Source organism: Protomyctophum parallelum (assembly GCF_964188405.1).
Source record: "Protomyctophum parallelum genome assembly, chromosome: 12".
In the NCBI taxonomy this organism is placed as follows: Eukaryota; Metazoa; Chordata; class Actinopteri; order Myctophiformes; family Myctophidae; genus Protomyctophum; species Protomyctophum parallelum.
This window is the reverse complement of record NC_139712.1, coordinates 27,614,350-27,640,113: the sequence shown is the minus strand read 5'-3', so window position 1 is coordinate 27,640,113 and position 25,764 is coordinate 27,614,350. Positions and strand designations below refer to the sequence as shown.

The following is a 25,764-nucleotide window of genomic DNA, read 5'->3' as shown; positions in this document are numbered from 1 at the left end:
TTACTGTGTGATTTGATTGGAGCTGTACAAGTCATTAGACTAACCATGGTAAATTATAATATAATTATAAATTCCATTACAATAATTCAAAGCTTGGGTACAAGCTCATAAATAGTATATAGGATGAAAACCCTGGCCAAACAGCTAATAGTATATGAATAATAAGATGACCAGATTGTGCTAAAGGTTGTGTAATGAGTTATTTAAAGAGGAATATCACAGTGTTGTGACTTATGGTTATGTACAACTGAAACTGAGACAATCACTCAAAAACTGAAACGGGTCGTGCAAGATGTACTGTAGACTGCCCTACTTGATTACACTTTCTTCTTTTTCTATGTGATGCTGCAATGCATACAAGTCGAATTCCTTTTCATATCTGACCAATATCTTGTTTATTAATTTCATGAATTGAACATTGTCAACAGACTATTCGTCAGTTACATTCTTGTAAACATTACATTAGACTCCCTGAGAACGAGAAGATCAACAGGGTGCTGAAACAACAGAGCTTCTTATACGGCACAGTTGAGAAGCAGGAGTTAAAAAAAAAAAGTCAATCCATAATATATATTGAAATGTACCGTGTACACATCAAGGTGCTTGGCAGTCAGTCTTCATCGTTGGCAGGGTCCAGGTCTCTTGGCGATGCAGGCGTTAGATGATCTCTGTGCATAGAGAAGAAACACAGGTGTTCAATTGGTGATCAATTTCCAGCCCAATTTACAACACTTAAATATCTTGCTAATTAAAACCACATGAATAAAGTATACATAGAGTAAGTTATGTCTCGTCATAACAAAGATATGTACTAGTTACAGATTACGTATTCAAACAATGCAAGTCACAAAATGTTCAAACGAAGTATTCATTTGATAGCTACTCAACATTTAATTCACAATATTGTATTCTTGTATGTATTTATTTTAGAGCTGGGACTCGATTAAAAAATATATTTATTTATTATTAATTTGTAGTTAATTAATCTCGATTAATCGCATTTTAATCGCATATCAATATTTAACCCGAGAACAGTGAGAAACCTTTTTTCAAATGTTTTTGGTATCCCAGTGAATAGTGACTATAGGGATTCCACTCATTTTCAACATTTTACTGTCATTAATATACCTTAGAGTTGTTGTGTGGATATAATAAGAAAGTCCCTCCCATTCTGTGTTGCCTAGAACTGGAGGTCTGAAAAAAAAATCAGTAACATTATGAAGTACATCTCAGTGACATCACAAAAATGTACTTCATAATGTTACTGTTTTTTTCAGACCTCCAGTTCTATAGGGAGTAGGCTATAGGCAACACAGAATGGGGGGACTTTTTATTATTTCCAGTGCACACAACTCCATAGAAAAATGCGTTTTATCCCAACAGTGATATATAGGCAGGTGATATATAATATAGGCAGCAAGTGCCTATATAAAGTGTCTTCAGTGTGTATATGAATACTCAAATGTGCTTTACATGGCTGGGCATGAGAAAACAAATAAAAACAACTTTATTATGGGGGAAACAAAAAGGTGCGATTAATTTATCTGTAGTTAATCGCGATAAATTCTTCTGTAGTTAATTAATCAAGATTAACGCGTTAAAGTCCCGGCCCTAATTTATTTTCATTGCATCAAGGAGGGAGCTTAAGCTTACCAATATGCACATTAGACTTGTGTTGATACAAGATACAATACATAACTATGATATTATGGCTATCACATCATGTTTTGGGTGAGTGGGAAGTTCATATCTCAGCAGGGGTCTTCAAATATTTATTACAAATTTATAAATATAAATAAATAAATAAATATATCAGTATCGGCCAATAATTTCCATATCGGTGCATCCCTAGTAATAATGATGACTATACCAGTAAGACTCCCTGAGAGAACATAGTGTCATACTGTAAGCTCCATTTTATAATTCAAACTTTGTGATTTAGTTTCTCAATATCGCCACTAGATGTCAGTATAATGACGAGGGAGAGAGGTTTAAACCTACCTACCCTTACTTTCCTAGACATTTTAGGAGAAATCGTCACAATAACTTCTTATAGCAATAGCCTCCGCCCGGTTACCCTAATACTGTGACCGTGAAACCCACTACAATGTATTGTAGCCCATTTAACGCGCTCCATTTTAAGAAATACATACAGTCGTAAATGATTTTCTTTTTGTATTTTTTTACGGCAGGCCTGCAGGTTTGTATAAAATTATAGGATGTATCCTGAACGAAAAGTGTCCAGGGGGCCTGTTTCACGAAACTTGGATTAACTAATCCAGGATTTAGGCCAAAGCCAGGCTTTTTAAATCCTGATCTTTACAGCCTTTTTTATTCCGTTCCACTAAAGCCAAGCGAGGCTCAGAATTGGCGGATTTGGCGAGCCGGGATCAGCAAGCCTGGCTTAATGGACAGTCTGGCTTTTTGTCTCTAGACCCATTATGTGGATCACAGATTTACTGTTCCTTCTTCTTCATGGGGTATTAAGGCAGTTTGCATCCTTAATAGTTGCATTACAGCCCCCTTCTGTATAGACCGATTCCGTAGCGGTTTCATGGTCGCAGCCTACGTATTTCCTGTAGGCGGACTCGACGTAGCTGCGGGGATAAAACCCTCACCAGGCGCACCTCTTCCACTACAGTGAATGGCAGAGTGACTGATGTTAGTTTGCCTCAAACTTTACTCCTTTACCTGCTTTTTTACTAACACTAACATTACAAAGATGCCCAGAACATCGAGATGAACCTGTGTAGTTTATGGCTGCTCCAACAGTAGTGGCAACATAAAAAATAAAATAAAACGGAATGTCTAATATCCACCGCGGTGGCTGAGACCAGAGCCATTGAGTAATGGTTGAGACGAAGCAGGGAAAGATACATATCGCCAGTCTTACCCAATACCAAATCTTTCTGTTTTATGAACACAAGGCTGCTGTATTTTATACCTCATACTAAGCATTTAAAGTATGAGGTATAAAGTACACTGGCGTTATGTATCTTTCACTGCTTCGTCTCAACCATTACTCAATGGCTCTGGTCTCAGCCGCGGTGGATATTAGACATTCCGTTTTATTTTATTTTTTATGTTGCCACTACTGTTGGAGCAGCCATAAACTACACAGGTTCATCTCGATGTTCTGGGCATCTTTGTAATGTTAGTGTTAGTAAAAAAGCAGGTAAAGGAGTAAAGTTTGAGGCAAACTAACATCAGTCACTCTGCCGTTCACTGTAGTGGAAGAGGTGCGCCTGGTGAGGGTTTTATCCCCGCAGCTACGTCGAGTCCGCCTACAGGAAATACTAAACTGCGACCATGAGACCAGCTACGGAATCGGTCTATATCTCATTATCTTTACTAATCTATTCAAGACTTACTGATACAAGGACTTAAGCTTCTAAAATAAATACTGCTGCTGTAATTAAAGAGAGAACATACTCTCAATAGTGGATAGACTGAATTATTAACTACCCCAAAAATATAGTTTACATTTTACCACTATTATTAACTTAAAACAGAATTCTTAATATTGTAAGCATAATGATATTGTCGCATTGTGATATTTGGCCATAACTCCCTCCTCTGAGGGAGCTACCTTTGGGGAAGGGGGTTGTTGTCCAGACAGGGGCCAGACTGGTGAGGGTCATGGGTTCATGTAGCATGCCAAAGTTTGTGCTATTGCCATTTTGAATGCATTGGGCGTTTAAGTTAAATAACTCAGAAACTACAAAACATTTCAAAGTAAAAAGTTCCAGCATGTGTCTCCACAGTAAGCTGAATTTTACAAAGTGTGAATGGAGTTTCTAGGTGAAAGTGATTTTTTGAAGTGCCACTATCTGCCTATAAATGTCTCAAATTTGAAAGCACTACATTTCTAAAACTATGAAACATTTCAAATATTCCTTTTCAGGCACACATGTCCACCGTAGGATGAACCTAAATAGGTTTGAATGGGGTTTCTAGGTGTAAGTATGTAGGACTAGTAGTGGGTGAAACGTTACAATGGTAATATGTTGTAAAACAATGAGTAATGGTAATATTTAGTGGTTTTCACTTTTACAAAAAAATAATAAAATAATATAATATAATATAATAATTATTCTTAACCGTGCACTTGCACGACAGCAAACCTATTCATGGGGAACATTCACCAAAAGCAGCTGATCTACAAGCTCACAAGCTGTCATGATGTTGTGCAGCCTATATATTTTGGTTATTTGATTTTATATAGTGCTTGAATTAGTCCTTTAATGCAGACCGATACAAATAAGGCAACATAAACCCATAATAATTGAATAAATCTGGAAAACATCATTGGTTTGTGATCAGTTTGACTGCTTAATGAACAGTAAAGACATCAGGATTAGGTTAAACCTGGCTGTTAGCCTGGTCCGGAGCAGGCTAAATCCAAAGCAAACCGAATCAAGCCTCAACATATCCAGGTTAACTGGTTAAATTAATCTGGCAAAATCAACCAGCTTTCATGAAACCGGTTAATCACTGATTCAGGATATATTAAGCCAGGATATGTGTTAAAACCCGGCTTAATCTCTAATCCAAGTTTCGTGGAACGGGCCCCAGGTGTGGGACATCAATTTCATCCAATTAGAAAGAGAGATTCGTGTTCCAGTTCCAATTTTGTCGTGGCCGATTGAATGATTGGTATCCCGACTTAAAAATGTAATGTAAAAATGGACCGACAGTACTATACATAGGCATTAGGCTACAATTTACATACAACCCTGGCTTGGCTTGAGTTTACTGACAACTGGAACAACATATTTGTCACGTCACGTGTCTTGTTGTTCATTTTGGGGTCTAAACTGGGCAGTGTCGACAGCATTTTGACTGATGAAGTTGAACTGCTGAACTGTTCTTTCCACCAGCTCTTTTGCGAAACGTGTTTTCTACATGGAAGTTGGAACATTTTACATATTAATCATTTAACAACTGAGGACCGTAATTAATAACTTGGCATCCACAGCCAGCCTGTGGATTAGTAAAGTGTAGACCCAATGATCATGACACAGCCCTGCCAATCGGGCTCAGGCCGCTCATCAGCCCTAAATTGGCACGGTTGGTCTGCCGAGTGGGAGCCCCGGGGTCGGCCGGGCTTCACAGCTTGACCCTTCACCGCTTGTGCGGGGAATGCTACATAAGCAATGCATACTTTAGTTTTACATCACACCACAGGCAGGGAAGGGAACTAAAATAATACAAGAGACGTTTCATTCATGGCGTCAGTGGACATCATCGATGTGCGACTGCGCGACAGACGGTGCATGTATGTAAACAGTGGAGCAGCACTGTGACTGAGCATACAGAGATAGATTCACGTCTGGACTCTCTGAAACCTTATATACTTAACACTCAGCATGCAACCAGTAACTGGAGCATGGTTTATTTAATATTAGAAATTATAGCCAGCTATCGGGTGGTCTTATAAAGTCTTTTTTGGGGGAGTTTATGGACTCGCATCAGATTTCTCTCATAAAACTAATCTTAGCTGCGACTGCAAGCTCATTCAGATAAACTCTATAGTCTAATAAGGACGTGTTTTGCGTCCATTCTTACATCTTTAAAAAGTATTTTGACTGAGGCAAACAAACGCACACTTTACCATGGTGTTTGTTTCCCTGGTGACCCTCTGCGCCAAGGAGGTGGTGAGTGACCACAGCTCTTCGCCGTCGTGGCTCAGCTGCGTGCCCAGGGAGCTGTACGCGGCCCTGCTGGAGGCCGCCTTCAGCAGCTGCCGGCCGCTGGCCGTGGGCGAGCTGGTGCAGCGGTGGCCCGAGCGCACCCTGAGGGTGGGCGGCAAGAAGAGACGGGGACGGGGCCGCAAGACCCCCAACCGGCTCTGCATCCAGGCTCTGTTGCTGTCCGTGGTCAGAGGACTGCTGGACAAAAGGTGACCCATGCTGCACTTATATGGGGGCTACTACACTTACAGTAGCCCCAGAGGCTACACTTACAGCAGTTACAACCATTGATTGGATACTTTATTAACAGTTTGTAGTACAGTGGTATGATTTACAATGGTGCTAAAAGGATAACGCAAAAGCCTGTGTGGTTACTGTGTATAGTATAATTTTTTGTACTGTTTTATTTTTTGCTTGTTTATTGTTTGCTTTCTTATTTTACTATTTTCCATGTGCTTAAACTTCATTATGCAATAATTCCTATTTTGTGTTTTGTCTGGTTTGATCTTTGTCCTTTTTTTGCCTGTCATAATGTTTTATTATAAACACATTTGACAAGACTTGATTTAATTTAACTTGACTCTAGCCCCTTTCGGGACCCTCCATAAAGCTTTTCTGAAATTTGGATGAGTTTTATGTAGGGTCCCTGCTCATAACTATATTTTCATATGGGAATTCTGGAACGCGGACATACATATTCTCTCTAAGATCGTATCTGCGGCGTTTGACGGTCTTTTTTAGTTTAAGTTATTCTGAATTCGTGAACTATAAGTACCTATACAAACCGCTGCGAATATCTCCTGTGGCGCGGAAGCCGTTAAGTATTTTTAATCTTTGTTTGACCGATTTGGTCGCTTTATTTCTTCTTGTTTGTTTACCGTTTATTGTACCGCCTCCCGGTGTGCGGTTGGCTTGTGCGGCTACGTCCCTGCCTCTGTCATAGCTATAGCGCCACTAGCTAGCCAGATAGGCGGTACAATGAGGTGTCAATAAACAAGGAAGGAAGAGAAGAATCAAAGCGACCAAATCGGTCAAACGGTCAAGCCGTTAAATACTTAACGGCTTCCGCGCCACAGGAGATATTCGCAGCGGCATGTATGGGTACTTATACTTCACATATTCAGAAGCCCTCACACGAAAAAAATTCGTCAAAGAGCGCAGACAGGCGTTATCCACGTTGTTTATGTTTTATGTATGTCCGCGTACCAGGTGGCAGGATACTGCTGGAACAGGACCCAATGGTCTGTGTCGTCAAAAAGTCAGAAACTTCAGTACCATTGGGTTCTGCTTGGAGGGCTAACTTGACTCCTGAGCATACATGTACAATGTAACCAAAAATAACCAGTGGTTACATTTGCTCACTCTCAGGATTGAATATTTTGGATATTTGGAAATGGATTTGCTTTAAACACAGGACTTTACTATGTGATGTGGCATTATTCTATAATGTAGAATCTATATTGATCATCATCATCATCATTAATGTTGCAGTGCTATATGTACTGAGGCTTTTAGTCTGTAACGTCTTCTATTGAACATTCTAGGTGTGCTCTGCAGCTGCTGGACCTCTGTGACTTGCAAGGTGAGGAAGGCGGAATGGGAGACCCCATGGGCGGCTGGTCTCTGACCGTAGCTCTGTGCACCATGGTCGTTCAGGCCAGAACAGGAGTCCAGAGAGCACAGAGAAGAGATGGCGAGCGGGAGAGAAAAAGAGTCTTGGCCATGGAGAGAGAAAAATATGTCAAAAGAGAGCGGGGACAAGAAGGGAAGCCAGAGGCGATGGTTTCGGGAGGACAGGGTGACTGTGAGGAGAACACAGAGCGCGCCGGGGACCCTGTTAGAGTCGTTACAGAGGAGATGGGAGCGCCAGGGCCTTCGGGTGACGAGGAGTTGATAAAAGGGGTACGGAGGAGGATGGAGAGGATGAGGCAGGTTGCTGCAAAGCAGGGCGTGGCGGATAGCAGAGGGGTGACCGGGGACGTAGATCCAGACAGCGAGGTGCTAGTGCACGTGAGAGCCGACCTGTTTGTCAACGCCCGCTCCTGGGAGCGCGTGAGCGCGGCCCTGAGCACGACAGGGCCTCTAAAGCTCCAGTGCAGATATCTCCGCGTGGAGGAACTCTCCGTGTCCAGCATCGGGACGCTCCTGGATCTCCTGCCTCGCCAGAGCCTGCTGGGAGTGGACATCCGCTACAGCAGCCTGGGTGTGACCGGCCTCTCTCTGCTGCTGCCCCAGCTCTCCGCCTTCCCCGCTTTGAGTTCCCTGCGCATGCACTACTGCAATCTGGACTTCCGCAGAGATGAGCCTGGGCAGGAGGACGCTCTGAGGGACATGTCACTGGGTCTGGGACAGTTACAGCAACTGCGCCACGTTAGCCTCACTGCACTGCGCCTCCCTGGACACCTATGCATGCTGCTCAGGTAAGGCTCTTCTTCTAGCCTCTATGACTTGTTTATCATCTAATAATCTATATTTATTTATAATCCAAAATGTTCATTTTTCAGGAAATTAAAACTATACTATAAAACCTTATATTTTTACCATACTGCCGCATCAAAGTTGGTGTTGTGACTTTATATATTGTCAATTACTTGCATGAGAGGGAGAGAGGTGGTGGAGTTAGTTTCAAGGTCCAATGGAGTTAAGTTATTTTCCAAAGCACTTTTTACTACTTTTCATTGGTTCAATATATTTTTAACCAACACACAGACATAAAGGGTGTTCAATACCTGTAATTTAAGGAAAAAAAGGTGGTTTCCTCCCGACAGCAACGATATATGATTAGATTAAGACATTTCTTGTGATGTCGGCGATCTCGGCACCACTGAAAAAGAGGGTCTAAAAAACCCTCAGTGTGTTTTTTGATTGAGTACAGTAAATGACAAATGTCAGGGCGTTTCCTAACTCATGCCGATTCTGACAAAATAGTTTCCTGTATAGCATGCATCAATGGCAGTGATCATGGCTTAAATTACTGTACTTGGAAATGTATCATAATTATATTATCCAGAAGGTAAACATTGGAAGTTCAGTTTAAAAACCTGTGGGCCCACTTTAATTTTCTCAAACCAGACTTTGAAACGTATTTGAAACGTTTGAAACGTTATTCTTCTATGAAGCATTGAAGAGAGCACGAGCATTCAACCATCAAGTGTCTACTTCAATATGGATTTTGAATTTTCAACTTCATAAAATAAGTTGCAAAGGTGAACTTATCATCATAGGACTTGCTAGTAGACCAATGTTCTCTCCCGTTTTGCTCCAGCTCTCTCTCTCATCCTTTGGAGATACTGGAGCTTCCCTACTTGAGACTGACGCCGGCGGACCTCGCCTATCTATCCTGCAGCCAGCACGCCTCCATGCTGCAGCAGCTGGACCTCAGCGAGAACCACCTTGACGAGAGTACGCTGCCCTCGATGCGCCGCCTGCTCTCACAGGCCTCTGGCACCCTGCAGCACCTCACCCTGAGCGGCTGTGGCCTCACCGACGGCTTGCTGGCGACCCTGCTGCCTTCTCTGAGCTGCTGCCAGTCCCTGAGGAGCCTGGGCCTGGCCCTCAACCCGCTCTCTTTAGCCGGGCTCCTGGATCTGGTGAGAATCGCGGCGAGAATGCCTTCACTCCGCCAGCTTCTCTACCCCAACCCCCTGGAAGACTACCAGCCGGGATTGCCCGAGTTGCCTTCCAGCTCGCAGCTGCTAGATTGGCCTCTGGACGAGTTGATGGAAGTCAACAACACCAGCGTCAAGCTAAACAGGGTGCTCACGGAAAACGGCCGCACTGACCTCTTTTTGACCTGCGACCTGCTTAACTATGACAAAGACTTAGTGGACTAGAGGAAAGCTCTGATGAGCTCTAAAACTCACTATCCAATCTACTGAAGCAATGAGCAATCTGACAATCAAAGTATCAATGTATGAGAATGTAAGGGCTTTGAAAAAGTACTATTTTCTAATCGTTAAGAGTTAATTGCATGTCTCATTTCTCGGTGTAATCGGGAGTAAAACCTATTCTTAAATTAAACATTGCTTCAAGTCTAAAATGTCTAAATACTATCATGTCTTAACTGTACGAATCCAGTTGTAACATACCTCTTGTTACATATTAAGCAGAGTAGAACATAGTTGGGATAGCCACACATCAGCTAGCTCACCAGGTGTACGGTTACCGCCTGTCCACCCATGTGCCTTCTCATCCGTCACCAGTATTTGTCAATGAAAGGCACAGCTACAGATCTCTGCAGGGTGGCCTTGCAGCCATGCCACAGATCATGCTTATGAAAAACATGTTGTAACATACATTGCATAATAACAAGCAACTTCATAGCATTATACTTGGTGAATGCTACATAAACGATTCCTTAAAAAGGAAATGTTATGAAATAAGTACTCCTTTTTTTACGTCAGTTAAAAGAAAAACAGGGTGTTTTGCTATTTTTTTAATCTTTGTGCTATTCTTGTCATTTTAATCACTGTCATATACTGTGCTACAGTGTTTAATTGCTCAAATAGTGCGCATTTTAGAAGCACACTAAAGGCATATAAATGCATACATTTCTATTTCATTGTACACTATCCAAGCAATTAAACATACATTCAAGTGGCTTTCCACCTCTCTTATCATGTGATATATTTTAGGAGTCCCTTTATTTTCTGACACTATACTATACAAGTATACAGTATGCCTACCGCATAGACTAATACAAATTAGTCGATATATGGTAGGCATACTGTATAGCTTGAAAATTCCCGATTTCATTATTACTTATTTTCTGTGTTTGTCTAGAAGACTTCCAAGTTCCAAAGAATCAGTGTGTATACTGTACCAAACCACCATTGTGCAAGAATACATCCAATAAACACACATCCAAATGTGTCACATTTGCTTTATTGTGTGTGTGTGTGTGGAAACATGTCCTTGTGATTTGTATGTTGCACCTAGTTTTTGATTTCATTATTCTGAAGTGTTAATGCCGTCAACTCAGACCTAGAACTTTCAATGTTGTTATGGAAAAGAGCATCTGCTAAACATCCAAAACTTTGCATTTCAAAGTTAGAAATGGGCTTTTAAAATACCTTCCTTTCTTTTTGTTTTACTTCTCCAGGTATTATAGCTAGCTATAGGTAATGTGTCTTCTGGGTTTTGTCACGTTTTGTACACTAGATGTGTTTGCATCCCTCAATTAAAGTACAGACACACAAACTTAGCTAGGTTTGCAAGGGGCCCAATTAGTTTTGCCTGGCAAAATATCTGCCATCGTCACCTGTAGTACTCTACATAAGAGCTTTTGAGAATGAAGTGTCGTTGTGGTATGGCCTTTGGGTATTGTAGGTGGATGGAGAAGGGAAGGAGACTGATCCGAGGTAATGGCAAGGTGATGACATTCGTAGAGCCCATGAGGAAAGGCCGGTTTGAGACAGGGGGCAGGATCATACCTGTGGGACGAAAACCCACTGTGGGTTAGAAAACATGCATTTATTCCCCTGATAGATTGTTAGTTGTATACAATTACAAGTGTGCTCGTTTCTATCCAGATGAATTTGTGAAATGTACTACCTGGCCTGCGTGTCCGAGCCATGCAATAATTCTCTCCTAGACGGTGGACTGGCTGAGAGCTATTAAACACAAAGATGTACAGTAAGTATTATTAGAGGAACAGGTTAAAGCCTAGAGACTAAATAAGACGCACTTCTTTCTCTTACTGCAAAAATGTTTAAACTAAATGTCCCCAATAGTTTAGCTAAGGTATCTACTTTTGTTTAATATGTTGGATAATAAATGGCAAGGGACTTTGTAAGGTTACTTTTGTTTTGTTTTTAAAACAAATATATGGTTGTACCGTGTAACATTCAAGAAAAAGAATTGTGTCATACTAGTGCAAGATAAATTCCTTAAGTCTACACTGACTAGTAATACCACCATAACAGTTCATATAGGATCTATATTGTATGTACATTGTACTGTAAAAGTATCTAATGCGTTAAAAGTACCAGTAATTAGACGTCTGGAGAAGCACTGCATCTTTGCGGCCTTTAGGTGGAACATAATGTGGCTTCAAAGGTTCCTCTTTCTGGACTGAGCAGAAGTAATTCAGTACGGTCAAAGGGTTCTCTGCGTTGGTCTGGGGGGAAATACATCTGCTATGTTCCTGGAGGTATAGTGGGAGAGAGAAGGAAAACGGTTTAAGCGATACCTACCACCACATTGCCATGCCAATCATCAACGCTGTCGTATTTAGAGGTGTTGGGGTCAGAGAAAAGGGCATACACGGTGGAGAGATGATTCATGCCCTCATTTTTCATGCCCCTGCTCTGCTCTTTTGTCGTGTTTAAAAATACTTTAAATGAATGGTGATGGGGAATTTAAAACCAGTTTCTGTCCTCAAGAAACTCAATCTGCAGCCAGAGCTTAACTCGCACCACACACTTCATTTATACCATATACTTTGTGGTCCAAAACTCCAACCAATTGTCGGCTCTGTCCCGCAGACTCTTCCAGGTGTCAGGGTGTTCGGGCCGTGACTCGGATTCCCAGCTCTCCAGCTCTGGCCACAGCCACTCCTCGGCCCCTTCTACTCCCAACTCCTTCAGCAAGCCCAGCACTGTTTTTCTGTGCAGGAAGGCAGCATTGTACATAAATATATTTGGACTGATTCCATGAATCAGTCAAAATATATGCTCCACCATGCACATTTGAACATTTTCACCTGGGGGTACAGTATAAAAGCAAAATGGCAAATTATGGTAAATGATCTGAATTGCTCAATAGACAGACTGTCCATGCATTGCCGTTCACTGTATAGCAGTAGTGTACTACTGTGCATCTTACTGGAGAGACAAGTCTTTATAGGCCAGTAGAGAGAGAAGCGTCATCGTCAGGTCATCACTGTCAGGTTTCAGACATACTAACAATTTTAACGTTTCACTAATCAAGGTTCGTTCCTCAAGGTCCTGAAAAAGAAACACACACACACACACACATACACACACACACACACACACACACACACACACACACACACACACACACACACACACACACGTGAAGATTTGGACACAACATTTGGAAGTAATGCTTCAAACACAAAGAGGAAAGCTTGGGCATGGATTACCATGTTTGGCCTCATGCATTTATACACAGAGTCGATGAGGCCTTTGAACACATTGTCCGAGTTCTGCAGAGGTCTCTGACTGTGCAGCGTCTGCAGCGCTGCCAGGAGCTTTGACTTGGACGTAGCAGGGCAGTGGTTTAGGCAGTCCAGCAGATACACGGACAAGTCCTCTGGTGTTAGCGTGGATGGAATACACTGCATACATGGGGGCACATTATTATACAGTATAATATTCTGTGTTGGGAAAACTACTCAGCTATAGTGTAGATTCTGTCTTAACACAAACATTAAATGCCATTGACAATGAATGGAGAATATATTGCTTAATTATAGCGCCCCTCACTTCATACGGGTGTGACTTTTTGAGTGGTGCAACCACTCCTACAACCAGCAATGTCCGTGTACACCTATGTATGTATGTGGTCATGTATGTGGTCATGAGCACCAGTATATGACTATAGGATACCAGTAGGGGGCGCCAGAAACAGAGAGAGGGATAGTGTTGCAATGTTGCCTGCTAATGAGAGAGAGAGAGAGAGAGAGAGAGAGAGAGAGAGAGAGAGAGGTGTGGGCGGGAGGGAGGTATTAATAGCCTAAATTGTCTGTTAGTTAGTAAGTACAAGTTTGGTATTCAAAATGTACTTAAAAGCAGAAATGTATGGCATCAAAATGTATCAAAAGTAAAAGTACTTGCAGTACCATTTCACATGTTTTCAAATGTATACATATTTGTATGTACAAAAATCCTTAAAAAATAGGAAACACTCCAGTAAAGTAAAAGAAAATCCCTGTTGACAAAAGTAGCAACAGTACTTGAATAAATATAAATGTTAGTTACTTTACACCACTAATATACTATACACAGACACACACACACACACACACACACACACACACACACACACACACACACACACAGAATAATGCTACTTACCCTATGATCTGAATAGATGTCCTTGAACCAGTCCTCCTCTGCAAACTGCTCGAGGAACCCTGGAATCTCAGGCGTAGATGTCTGGGGTGGTGTTGGTGGAGGAGGTGGAGTAGGGCTTCTGGAGTTAGGCGGCATTCTCGGAGAAAGGGTCTCAGCAGACGTTGTTGAAAGGGTATAAGGAGGCGTTCTTGGAGAAAGGGCCTTAACCCTCTAACACCCGCATTAATTTCTACTTGCAAAAAATAGATTTCAACCTTACTACTACTTTGTACTACTAGGACTGACACTAAAACATATGTTAAAAAAAATAAAAAAATAAAGTTTGATGGAAAATTTATAATAATTATATAATAATTATATAATAATATAAAAAAATCATAATTTACATTTGGGGGATATCTTTCACAATAATGAATAAAACATGTTCTAGACATTCTAATGATCACAAAAAAACATATATTACAATTATTTTACCTACTTTTATTAGGGTAAAGGTCAAAAGTCTTAGGTTAAAAAATGTTCAAAATCGCACAGAGTCCAGACATTTTTAATTAGTGTGAATTTCAGCCTCTGTGGGGGGTATTTATATGCAAATATCATGACCAATGTCATTGAAATGGCATTGCAATGAACATCACTGATGACATTTAGGTGAAAAAAGAACAGAAAAAAATTATAATAATTTAGTAATTAAATAAAATAAATTTGTTGCTAAAAAGCAACGCTGGGTGTTAGAGGGTTAAAGGGCGTTCTTTGGGAAGGGTTCTTCGGAGACAACAACTAAAGGTCACTCAGACATGCATGCTGTCATATCGAGCGATGTGTTTTCACCGCAGCACAACAATTCATTACGGGGTGCAGAGATGTTCTATGTTCACTGTCTCACCTGAAGTGTCATGACCACCCTCCGAGGAGGATGGAGTTCCTCTTCTTCTTCTACAAGAAGAGACACTAATGATTCCATATTATCCGGATATCCCACAACCTTAAACTTAGCCCTTTTCTCTTCTTTGCTCTGTATGGGGACATCAAAACAGCTTCAAGCTATTTGCTAATTTCTCGCACAAATAATAACACATTCCATCTCAAAAGAATGCTTGTGCACTCACCTCTACTGCATCCCAACCCAAGTGATCCTTGAGTCTGTAGGGTTCCTTGGGAATGGTTTGTTCAGCCCCTACAATGCCTACATTTGCTACAACTATCGAGTTGGGTTGGCTTCCTGATGTGTTGCACTGGGCTGGAGCTGGCTTTTGCTGGTTTCTCTGTAATGGCAGAGAAAGACTTCTGTGATTTTTCAACTCTATCTACATCTATTTATTGTACGAACTTCAGGCACACAATAGCACTGCAGCTATTACTGTATTGTCCATATCCTATCCTCCATATCGGTGGAGTATTCAAGAGACAGCTGACTTGCTTAATATAATGCAAGCGTAGCTTTTTATAGGAAATAGCATATTGTTCTGTACATGCTGAGTTTTTACAATTTTCTGAAAAAATATGAAATTATTTTGTAAAATAATGTAGAAATAGTTCTGTCACAAATAAAAGTCCTGTATGCAAAATTTACTTGAGTAAAATCCAAAGGTTGTTATCAAAATATACTTACATTACCAAAAGTAAAAGTAGTAGTTTAGCAGAATGTCCGATTTAATGTTTTCAAATAGCCTATATACACAATATTAAAATCTTTAGAAAACAAGCTCACGACACAACACTCAAGTAAACTAAAAAATACCTCAAATTGTACTCAAGTACAGTACTTGAGTACATGCACTTAGTTACTTTACAACACTGGACAACAGCAATCCAAAATTAACCCCAATCTCACCATCGAATCAATGCATACAGTCAGTCTTTACCTGGTTCTTCTTAGTCTCTGAATCCACACGCTCAGAGAAGAAGCCTTTTACCAATATTGGAGCGGAACAGGGTTGTTCTTGTCGTGGTTTGGGACGAAACAGGAGAGCTTTCCGATCTTCAATCTCAAATCAAAGTATATAATTAGTGATCTACTTGTTGTGTGGGATGTAAACTGCATTCAGATGGGTATATACAGTAAACTGCTGCAGTTGTGTGTATTTACATCTGTTGAGGCTCATTTGTGTGTGTGTGTGTGTGTGTGTGTGTGTGTGTGTGTGTGTGTGTGTGTGTGTGTGTGTGTGTGTGTGTGTGTGTGTGAGTGGCTTAACTTGAAGAGAGAGAATAAACACACACACTGATCTGCTCCAATGTAATTTAATGACAACATTTTGAGCCAATGTAATTGAATTACAACGTTTCAAGCCGAGGCTCTTCATCAGGTCAAAAACGGCTCAAAACATTGTCATTAAATTACATTGGAACAGAAGAGCATGCAGGACTTCCTTCATGATACTTTCCAACCCGTGGCACCCTCAACAAAGTGACGTGCATTATTCTATTCGTTTTTGTAGTTTAACCTACCTTAATCTTCGGAGGTGTACCATAAATCATTTTTATATAGCGATCAAAAGCCTCTTTGCGAGTTTTGGGCGTAGAGGAGGGTTTTCTTCCCTTGCATTGTACTGTCCCTTGTAGGAGGGAAGCCAGGTCTTTGTTCCGGGACAGCAAGGCATCATAGTCCTGGGTTTTGAGATGCACTTGTCAAAATAGTTAACGAAAACTAACAAAAAAAAAAAAAAATGAAAAAAATAAAATAAACATTTTCGTTACCTGAACTAAATAAAAACTACAATAAAAATATAATAAATGATAACTAACTGAAAATGTATTGTGTGTTTACAAAACTAAATGAAATTAACTGAAATTATAGACACACACACACACACACACACACCTGACTCCATAGATCAGCATTCTGTAGTGAATCCCTGGCAATACCTCTGAAGTTTGTCCCATTTTCCTCTGTTTTGGCCCTGTTAGAAGACCAGTTTGTAAAGATCATGGTCACAGAATTTCAATAACTTATTAATTAATTTGAAAAAACATTTTTTAACATCTTTTTAATTTCATAAAAATATTTATGAAATTAAAGGGTACAATATGATTGTTTCCTTTAATTTCATAAATGTATATATATAATTTCATAAATGTATATATGTGTAGCGACATGCCCAAAATAGTGGCGCCAGTATTAAAGTGGATTACCTGTGTTTGAGGAACATGTCAGGAACAGGCTCTGATGTCAGCGTGCAGAGAAACTGTTAACAGAAAATGCATACAGTGGAGGAATGTGCAGTCTTGCTGTGAAAATGTCCCGACCCTGGGAATATCAGTTCCCGTAATGCAAAGTCAGCAGGGTGAGATTTCCATATTTATGAATAAAATTTTCCATCCATCCAGTGATAATTTCGTCGACTAAAACTATGATGGAAAATAAATAAATCTAACAATTAAAACAATAGTGGCGAAGAGATTCAGTAAATAAAGTCATTTTATGTTTGATTGCGCTCAGGTGTTGCACTCTGAAGTGTACAATCAGGCATTACGACGGCATCAAGGCCTGCCAAAATAAAAATGCCAAAAATAAATTACCAGCAAAACCAACTGTAGATTTAGTCGACTAAAATCGTGTGATATTTAGCCGAACTAAAACTAAAACATTTCCGATGACCAAAATATGACAAACTAAATACATTTTATTCAAAAGACTGTGACTAAAACATGCATGCATCCATCCACTAGCATAGTGAGTTACCTTTATATGGTAGTCAGGTGGTAGGAATGTGGCACAGCTGATCCTGTACAAGTCCCCTCTGATGCCCAGCAGCAAGTCTCCTCCATCTCCACTGTAAGCTATGCACTCAGGCTGTGCACTTAGCTGTAGTGTCCTATTAGAGAGGACACCAGACTGTAAGCTATGCACTCAGGCTGTGCACTTAGCTGTGGTGTCCTAGTAGAGAGGATACTGTTGTGCCACAAGCTCCCCACGTTCCTAGTCCCTCCCCTGCACGACATCATAGGGCAAGGGCCAGGGTCTTCCTCAACCAGCAGCCAGCACAGGTGTGGCTGATTCCAATCAGCCCAGCTGCTCCACAATCACCATCAACAGAGGCTGCCAATATAAGCTGCTGAGTGCCGGCACCCGATGCTTGGACGTTGACTACTGTGGCTCCCTCCACAAACCCAGTGTCTCCCAGCTCCACCGCTCTTTCCCAAACACTCTCGATTTCCCTCATGCTCCCAACAACCCACCCCTGAAATAAAGTTTAGATTTTTGATTAAATGTCCTTTTGTATACTCCTGTCTCAGTCTCAGTGTCTTTGCCTTTGGGGTCCCTGGCACATTTGGCTCACTTTGAGCGTAACAGACACCAGACTGTAAGCTATGCACTCAGTCCCAGTAGAGAGGACAACAACATACAAGCCGAAGCACAGACATAACATCCATAATTAAAAAATAAAGTAAAGTTGAGAAAGCTTACATGACATGACATGACAATACCACAATGTACTCTGTTACAAGTAAAAGTCAAAAATTCAAAATTTACTTCAGTAAAAGTACTAAAGTATTAGTATAAAAATATACTAAAATAAAAGTACAAAAGGAGCCTACTCATTATGCAGAATGTCCCAATTCACACGTTTTCAGATGTAGAAAATATCTTTCAAAAATAGCAGATCCACAAGCTCACATTGTGTCGCCTCATGATCTGCTATTTCCAAATGGCCGAAATGTATATTGGGCCAAAGTGGGTAATGTATATGTTTTGTAATAATATTCCAAATCTACAAAGTAAGTGTTAATAATAATTGTAGTGGAGTAAAAGTATAATATTTCCCCCTGAGATGTAATGTGGAGTAGAAGTAAAACTAGACCCATTTAAAATCCAGTAAAGTAAAAACACCACAAAATTGTACTAATGTACAGTACTTGAGAAAATGCACTTAGTTACTTTACACCACTGAACATTACATAACATAACATACTGCACACTGAAAACATGTTGGTTACAGGTAGGTTATTAATTTCACTACTTCTCAAACCTGATGAGACGATTCTCCTGATTCCAAATATGTACTGTCCCGTCCGTGCTGGCAGAGGCAAACACTCCAAACTCAGGACACACACACAGGCCTCCGTAGGTAAGGAACACACACGCACACGCACACACACACACACACGCACACACACACACACACACACACACACACACACACACACACACACACACACACACACACACACACACACACACACACACACACACACACACACACACACACACACACACACACGCGCGCCTCCGTAAGGTAAGAAACAGGAACGCACGCACACAATGTAAGTAAACACTCGAAACTTACACAAAGGCCTCCGTAAGTCGTAAACTCACATGTAAATAAACAATGACACACACCGGAGTCACCGAACACCTCAATATGCATCAGGTACGTCTCATTAGGAACACATTACAATTGTCAAGGTCAAGGTTAACGTCCTAGTGGTCTCCTAATGTGCCATAGTGGTGTCCTAGCTCAGCACAGCTCAAGACCTACTCTTAACATTTTTAAATGTCTGTGTTGTTATTCATGTCCTCATTGTTTTGCCTGATTATTATATTTTAATGAGACGGTGAGACGTAGGAAGGGCCTGGACAGGATTCAACCCACAGAGCCTAGTCCTTCCACGCGCCAGAATCTTGTTCTCCCAGTCCTGGCAGAGGAGCAACGGATTGTGTGGCCTTGGTCTTTCCATAATGGGACTGATCGAGGGTGACTACTGGGACATAAAATGAGACTTGATCACCCCAATATAGAATTAGTAATGGACAAGGACACGTCTTCCAGGGACACATGTGTCTGTGTGCGCCGTGCGGACATATTGATGACTCCACCCTCTCGCTTTACCGTACTCTGTTGGTAAATGGTACACTTGTAGAAAATAAATAATTTTAACCCATTCTGACCTGAGATCAGATTCTAAAAATGTCTTCTACATTTTGACAGTTTTCTGAAAAAGCTATGTTTCTATGTCAGTCGTTCTTCGATTTTTCAAAAATAGCAGACCTACAAGCTGAGCTTGTAGATCTGCTATTTTTCAATAGCTAAAGCATAACATAATTCTAACACCAAAAGGGGTTCCCACCCAGAATGTTTAATAGAGTTTAATAGAGTTTAATGTTTAATAAATGTTTTAATAGAGTTCAACTGTTCCTTGTTTCACTAGAAGGCTTAATGAGATTGTATTGATACATCTGGAGAGGCTGCGTTGCAAAGAGTTTAACAAAATGTGAATACACCTGGCTCATATCACGGGTCCTCTTCACTCTGCTGACTGTATTGTATGACTGCTCTGCTCTGTATAATTGTTAATGTGTCCAACTTTTGAATTGTGGTACTTAACCAGTAACACTAACATTAATGAACATCACGTTTATAATGCATTATAATCTGGTGCTTGTTTGTTTTCTTGTTATGTCTTTTATGTCTGATAAATCAATAAAATAAAATAAATATTAAAATAATCTTGTCTCTGTCACCTATATGGTACCCCATATGGCCTTCATCAGCAGGGTGGTGGTCAGTAGTAGGACTCTGGCTGAGCAGGCTGTATTGCGTCAGGCTGTGTGACGTGGCACAGTGGGGGTCCTGGGAGACCAAGGCCAGTCGGGGTCCCAGCACTGCCACATGGAGCACAGACTGGCCACAGTACAGGCTACGATGGAGGCTGAGGAGGCACTCCTCAGAGTAAGGACACACCATCCATATCAACACCGTTTGGTCTTCACCTGAGAGGGAGAGGAGGAGAAGAGGGTTTCCAGTAGAGTTGTTCCGATACCAGTATCGGAAATGCTGCCGATGCCGTGTCAAATGTTACTATTGCTATTGGTCAGTATGCCAGTCTACACCATTCCCTTACCACATCATTTATATCCCCTTTTTTGTGTCCAGAATATTTCAAAAGACTTAAAAGAGTTAATGTTTTCATTAATTAAATTAACTAGACCGGTGCCCGGCTGTAGAGCACCGAGTCGGTAATAATGGAAGTTGGAGATCCATGCCCCACCCTGTTGTACCCGTGTTCCACCCATCTGTCTGTGTACCTTTTATGCCCCTTATATGGAGATCTCTGTATCTGTCTCTCTGTGGCCCTTTTTCCTATATATGGAGTCCTGTGTCAGGCATGACCAAATATGAAGTGTTGTGATGTCAGAACAGATCCAAAGTGTTGTGATGTCAGGCATGCCCAAATATGGAGTGTTGTGATGTCAGAACAGGCCAGCTCCATATATTGACACTGGGCAGGGGCCCTGTCCAGAACCCGGGCAGAGGCCTTTTGTGGCGGTCCTGGATAACCGTGGGTCCGACCGACTCGACACCGGGCACTGCACTCCCTGTGGGGGTGTGGAACACGTGTGTCGAATTTGAAGTCGGTGGGGCGAACGGTTCTCGAGTTACGTGCATTACAGACGTACACACAGACAGACATACAGAGATGTGGTGCATTTATAGATATACAGTAGATTCCAACATATTTCAAAAGTATTTCTTAACTATTGAACTATAGGCATGTACCTATGGTGAGCAGGTGGCTGTTCTCAGGGTCAGTCTGCATGCCAGTGACTCTCTGGCCATTGTGTGCAGGTGTCCTGTGCAACAATCTGCCATTGTTCAGTTCCAGGACACTGATACAGCCTCCGGTTTGGCCAAGGACCACCAGAAACCTGTGGCAACACAGTCCCACAAACATAACCAAGGCCCAGGACAGATAACTTCTTCAGCACAGTATATTATGCACATTTAAAAACATTTACATTTATTTACTGCGTGCATTCCATCATATATATATCTTTTAAATTTTAACTCAATTCTTTGCTTCTGGGTTGGTCCCTGGAACAAAAGTATTTTGAGATGGGGCTCCGTGGCCAAATACATATAATTTTGGGTGGGCCTTGATATGAAAAAGCAGCAACGTATGTTTTTCCGGAAGACACTTTTAGAATCTTAATTGGTTAGGGATAAAGGACATGCCTGTATGAACAGCGTATGTGTGTGTGTGTGTGTGTGTGTGTGTGTGTGTGTGTGTGTGTGTGTGTGTGTGTGTATGTGTGTGGGGCTGCAGCAGGAGTAGCTCACTTGTTCTTGGCATCGTGTTGAAGAAGAGCCGCCACGTTCCTGTGACTGTGTCCTCTCTCCTCCTGCAAACTCCTCCACTCCTGGAGGGCCGTCTGGGCATCAGCCACGTGACTGTAGAGAGCCAGGCAGGAGGCCGGCCCAGGGCCTGGACCAGGGGTCTTGTCATCACCCCACCATGGCCCCGTACCTCTCCCCCTCCACTCATCCATCAGTGTGCCTGGGTTGGTCAGAGCGTCGGCCTGCGGTGTTCATTCATTTTTTGACAGCAACATTTTGAATTTGTTTGAGTCTTTTTAAAAGTTCGGAAAAGTTTTGGTTTCATTTTACTTTTACTTTTAGTCGACTGAATATCAAAGATTTTAGTCGACAAAAACGTATACTGGTTGATTTTTACACTTGGTTGCGTGCTGAAAATAGCAGCTCTACAAGATCTGTTAGTTTCAGAGCACAACACCAGAGCGCAACCAAACTTTAAATAACTTGTCTTTCCGTTCCACTGGATCTCTTCTCCACTATAGTCTCTCCGTAACATTTTAGTCTACTTTGTATTTGTTGACGAGAATGTCAATATATTTAGTTAGTTTAGGCTTAGTCATCATTGATTAGTTTTTATTTAGTTTTCGTCAGTGAACTCCCGACGAACATTTTTTTGTCACAGTTTTTATATGGCAAAATCAACACTGGCCTGCAGCACGGCGCCCGCCTCCGTCAGGACCAGCAGGACCTCTCTTTGCACGCAGTACGCGGCACTCACAACCCTCTCCGCCACCGCCGAGAAGGACGACAACACCGCTCCCGTTTCCGCAGCCACCAACACCACGCCGCCGTCCCCGATCACGCAGAGCGCACGGGAGGGGTAGGGGGCAGCGCGGCAAGGCGGGACAAGGACCTGCCTCAGCGGAATCCTCCTTAGAATCAGAGTCATCTTTATTTAGTTAAAAAAGTAAAAAAGTGGGTGAAATTCGTTTTTTGTGCATAGTTCCCATCGTGTTATTTCTCCAAGAAAACAAAGAAAGGGAAGAAGCGGGGGGCGGGAGGTTAGGAGGGGGGCTCGTTCCACACACAAACAGCACACTCGTAGGGTCTCTCTTAGGTAATTTACAAACAGCACAGCCATGGGGTCTCTCTGATCAGTGACCTTATTTACAATGTAAGTAAGGGCTTTCCAGATATTTACAAGCTTGTTTCACAAACGGCACAGCCGTAGGGTCTTATTTACCGGCTGTACAGCCGTACAACCAGGGGGTCTGTTTTCCACAAGAAGAATGACACATAGTATACCTCACGTTTCCTCCTCCTCCTCCCAGCTTACAGTGCAGGGTGTACACGCGGCTGAGTGTCCAGAAATCCACCCCGCCGTGGCGGCAGTAGGAGAAGATGACGGAACCTCTCTTCCCGGCCGCGGGGCCCCCACCGATGTACGAGGGGGGATTCTCGCCGCCGGTGCGGACGCACTGGACTTCCTCGCCCTCCGCCTCCATGATGTCCCAGCAACGCACGGTGCGGTCCTGAGAGGCCGAGAGCAACATGGCCGTCTTGGAGCAGTACAGCATCGAGGTCACCAGATCTGGACGGACGGACAGACATGAGGAGGGCCCTTATACCATGCTCAACGCCAGTTTAGGCAAAGGGATATATTATATATCCAAAGAAGCCACATACACGAGAGGTAAATGGTAATGCAAACGTTTACTGTGAATCAACAGGGGAAATGACGGTACAGAAGGATCCGGTCACCTGGAGCTCAGGTGCCTATATGCATGATGTTCCCACACTGCCATGACACTGTTGCCATGACAACACATTGCCATGTTTCACACATTCCTGGCGCAATGTGTGAAACAAACAGAGATAGAGAGAGAAAGCAACACAGACAGATAGGAATGTGCATGTTTTAGACATGATTTTATCTGCTCCAATATAATTTATTGACGACGTTTCGAGCCATGGCTCTTCATCTGGCCAAACTCGAGTTTGACCAGATCCAAGTTTTCCAACCCAGCACCTCTTTCTATGAGTTTTTGTAAGACATTATTTTATTACCTTGGTGTCCTGTGAAAGCCATGCAGAGCTCCCAGTATGGACCCCAGACCTTAATGGACAGGTCTTTAGATGCCACGATCAAACGGTCCAGCTGTGAGCAGTGCACTACTGAGGTGATGTCACTAGAAGACGAGAGATGTTATACCGTCTCAAAAAAAACCCCCCCCACACACACACACACAACACACACACACACACACACACACACACACACACACACACACACACACACACACACACACACACACACACACACACACACACACACACACACACACACACACACACACACACACACACACACACACACTACACGTACCGCGAGCAGAGGTTCTTCTTGTGTTCCAGTACGTGCCCGGCATCGAGGTCGACCACCGTCATGACTCGGCCGCACACAGCGAAGGCCCTGCGGGGTCTGTTGTGACGCGGCAGGGCCAACGCCATCTGAGTGAACACACTGCGGCTCACGCCCTCCAGTATCTTCACCTTGCACTGCATCGTGTGCGTCATGACGGCCCACACACAAACGTTGCCCGCTCCCGCAGTCACCACCTGTAATAGAGAACATGACAGTACTAGACTAGATAGACTGTTTTGTCTGTGATTATTTGATTTGTTTTCTCAATTTGTTCCTTATAATTCTTCACCCAGTGTCTCAAATATTCACCCAGTGTCAATTATCGAATGTAATCCTTGGCGCTAGACTCTCTACCAACCTGAGGAGAGCAATGGACTGACTAACCTCATGCTTCCTTCTATGCATGACGAGTCAAAGCCACTTCTTTTCACCTGACAGGGGAGAGTTTCCCCGGTTGGAAGTAGCGCGTAGAAAGAACACGTTATTCCAACGAGTTCCTTTCCCCTCCATCAGGCACCCCGGCTGACCAGGGGGAGGCAGTTTAGAGACCAGGATTGCTGCATGTATATTGTGAGGGTACCTACCTACCCTAGGGGACATGGGGAGAACATGCAAACTCCATACAGAAAGGCCCTTTTGTCAACCCCACCCAGGCACTGATAACACAGGGGAGAGAACACGCCCCCCAGCGGGAATCAAACCCAGGACCTTCTAGCTGTGAGGTGACAGAGACACCGACTGTGCCACTGTTTGTGATTGTCTGATTATTATGGTTATGCCTCCTATGAGCCTTTACTGAGAGGACATTTTGTTCACTATACAGGTCTATTTAGAACTCAGTTTAGTGAGCAAAACATGTTCTCATCTGTCGGTAGTCTGTCAGAATAACTATTTGTAAATCTAGCATGGTCATTGTAGAAAGAGCCACGTGTGGCTCTGTCCTCTAACCGAGCCTCCATCTATTTGTGTAATCTTGTTGTGTATAAAGGCCAAGGGAAAACATGTCTGATATTGAGGAGCCCGCATTTGTTTTTATACTGGAGTAAGGTAAATTCCTAATCCTGCCACAACACACCTCTGTGGACGAGTGGTGCCCCACAGCCTGGCACACACGTACATCCAGGGGCTGGAGGGCTGATGCCAGGCGACGCAGCTTGGCGTCCAGCAGGGTGAGCACCGGCCCCGGGCCCCAGCCCACCAGGCGACCGCCGGGCAGCTTGGTGGAGGTCAGGCCCATGAAGGGCATCGACATGGAGTCGTCTGTGGCAAGGTTATTGTAGTTAACAGAAACTTAACGAAATAACGAAAACTAAAGTTGGAAAAAAGAACGGTCAACTGAATATATAAAGCTACTCATTGTAGCTTTTATATAAAATACACGATGACTAACACTGTATTGTGTGGTTGGTGGTTTATCTGTAACTGAATACATTTTTAAATGCTATCTTTTGTTATGTTTTTATTACATATTATCAAAACTAGCAAATCCACTCTAAAAAACTACTATTAAAACTAACTGCATGAGAAAAAAATATATATTCAAAATGAAGAATCCCTATTAAAACCTT

General features: G+C 42.3%; 3 protein-coding genes across 3 annotated transcripts; 1 reads left to right on the top strand and 2 right to left on the bottom strand.

Moving 5' to 3' along the window:
* Positions 1–5,290: 5,290 nt before the first annotated feature.
* On the top strand, positions 5,291–10,545 carry LOC310867805 (leucine-rich repeat-containing protein 14). Its single transcript, XM_083777941.1, has 3 exons — positions 5,291–5,902; positions 7,238–8,113; positions 8,959–10,545. Exons 1-3 carry the CDS (start codon positions 5,616–5,618, stop codon positions 9,524–9,526), a joined length of 1,731 nt encoding a protein of 576 aa, XP_083634067.1. The 5' UTR covers positions 5,291–5,615; the 3' UTR covers positions 9,527–10,545.
* Positions 10,546–10,949: 404 nt separating this feature from the next.
* On the bottom strand, positions 10,950–13,870 carry LOC310867614 (uncharacterized protein; the record flags this gene model as incomplete). The annotated part of the gene is made up of 7 exons (XM_083777729.1): positions 10,950–11,125; positions 11,247–11,305; positions 11,681–11,838; positions 12,128–12,299; positions 12,519–12,640; positions 12,802–12,996; positions 13,736–13,870. 7 exons carry the CDS (start codon positions 13,868–13,870, stop codon positions 10,950–10,952), a joined length of 1,017 nt encoding a protein of 338 aa, XP_083633855.1.
* A 576-nt stretch (positions 13,871–14,446) lies between these two features.
* Positions 14,447–17,898, bottom strand: LOC310867613 (uncharacterized protein; the record flags this gene model as incomplete). Its single annotated transcript, XM_083777728.1, has 9 exons — positions 14,447–14,500; positions 14,622–14,750; positions 14,845–15,000; positions 15,601–15,723; positions 16,184–16,342; positions 16,557–16,635; positions 16,868–16,920; positions 17,418–17,550; positions 17,708–17,898. The coding sequence occupies 9 exons, from the start codon at positions 17,896–17,898 to the stop codon at positions 14,447–14,449; spliced, it is 1,077 nt and encodes a 358-aa protein (XP_083633854.1).
* Between the last annotated feature and the right edge of the window lie 7,866 nt (positions 17,899–25,764).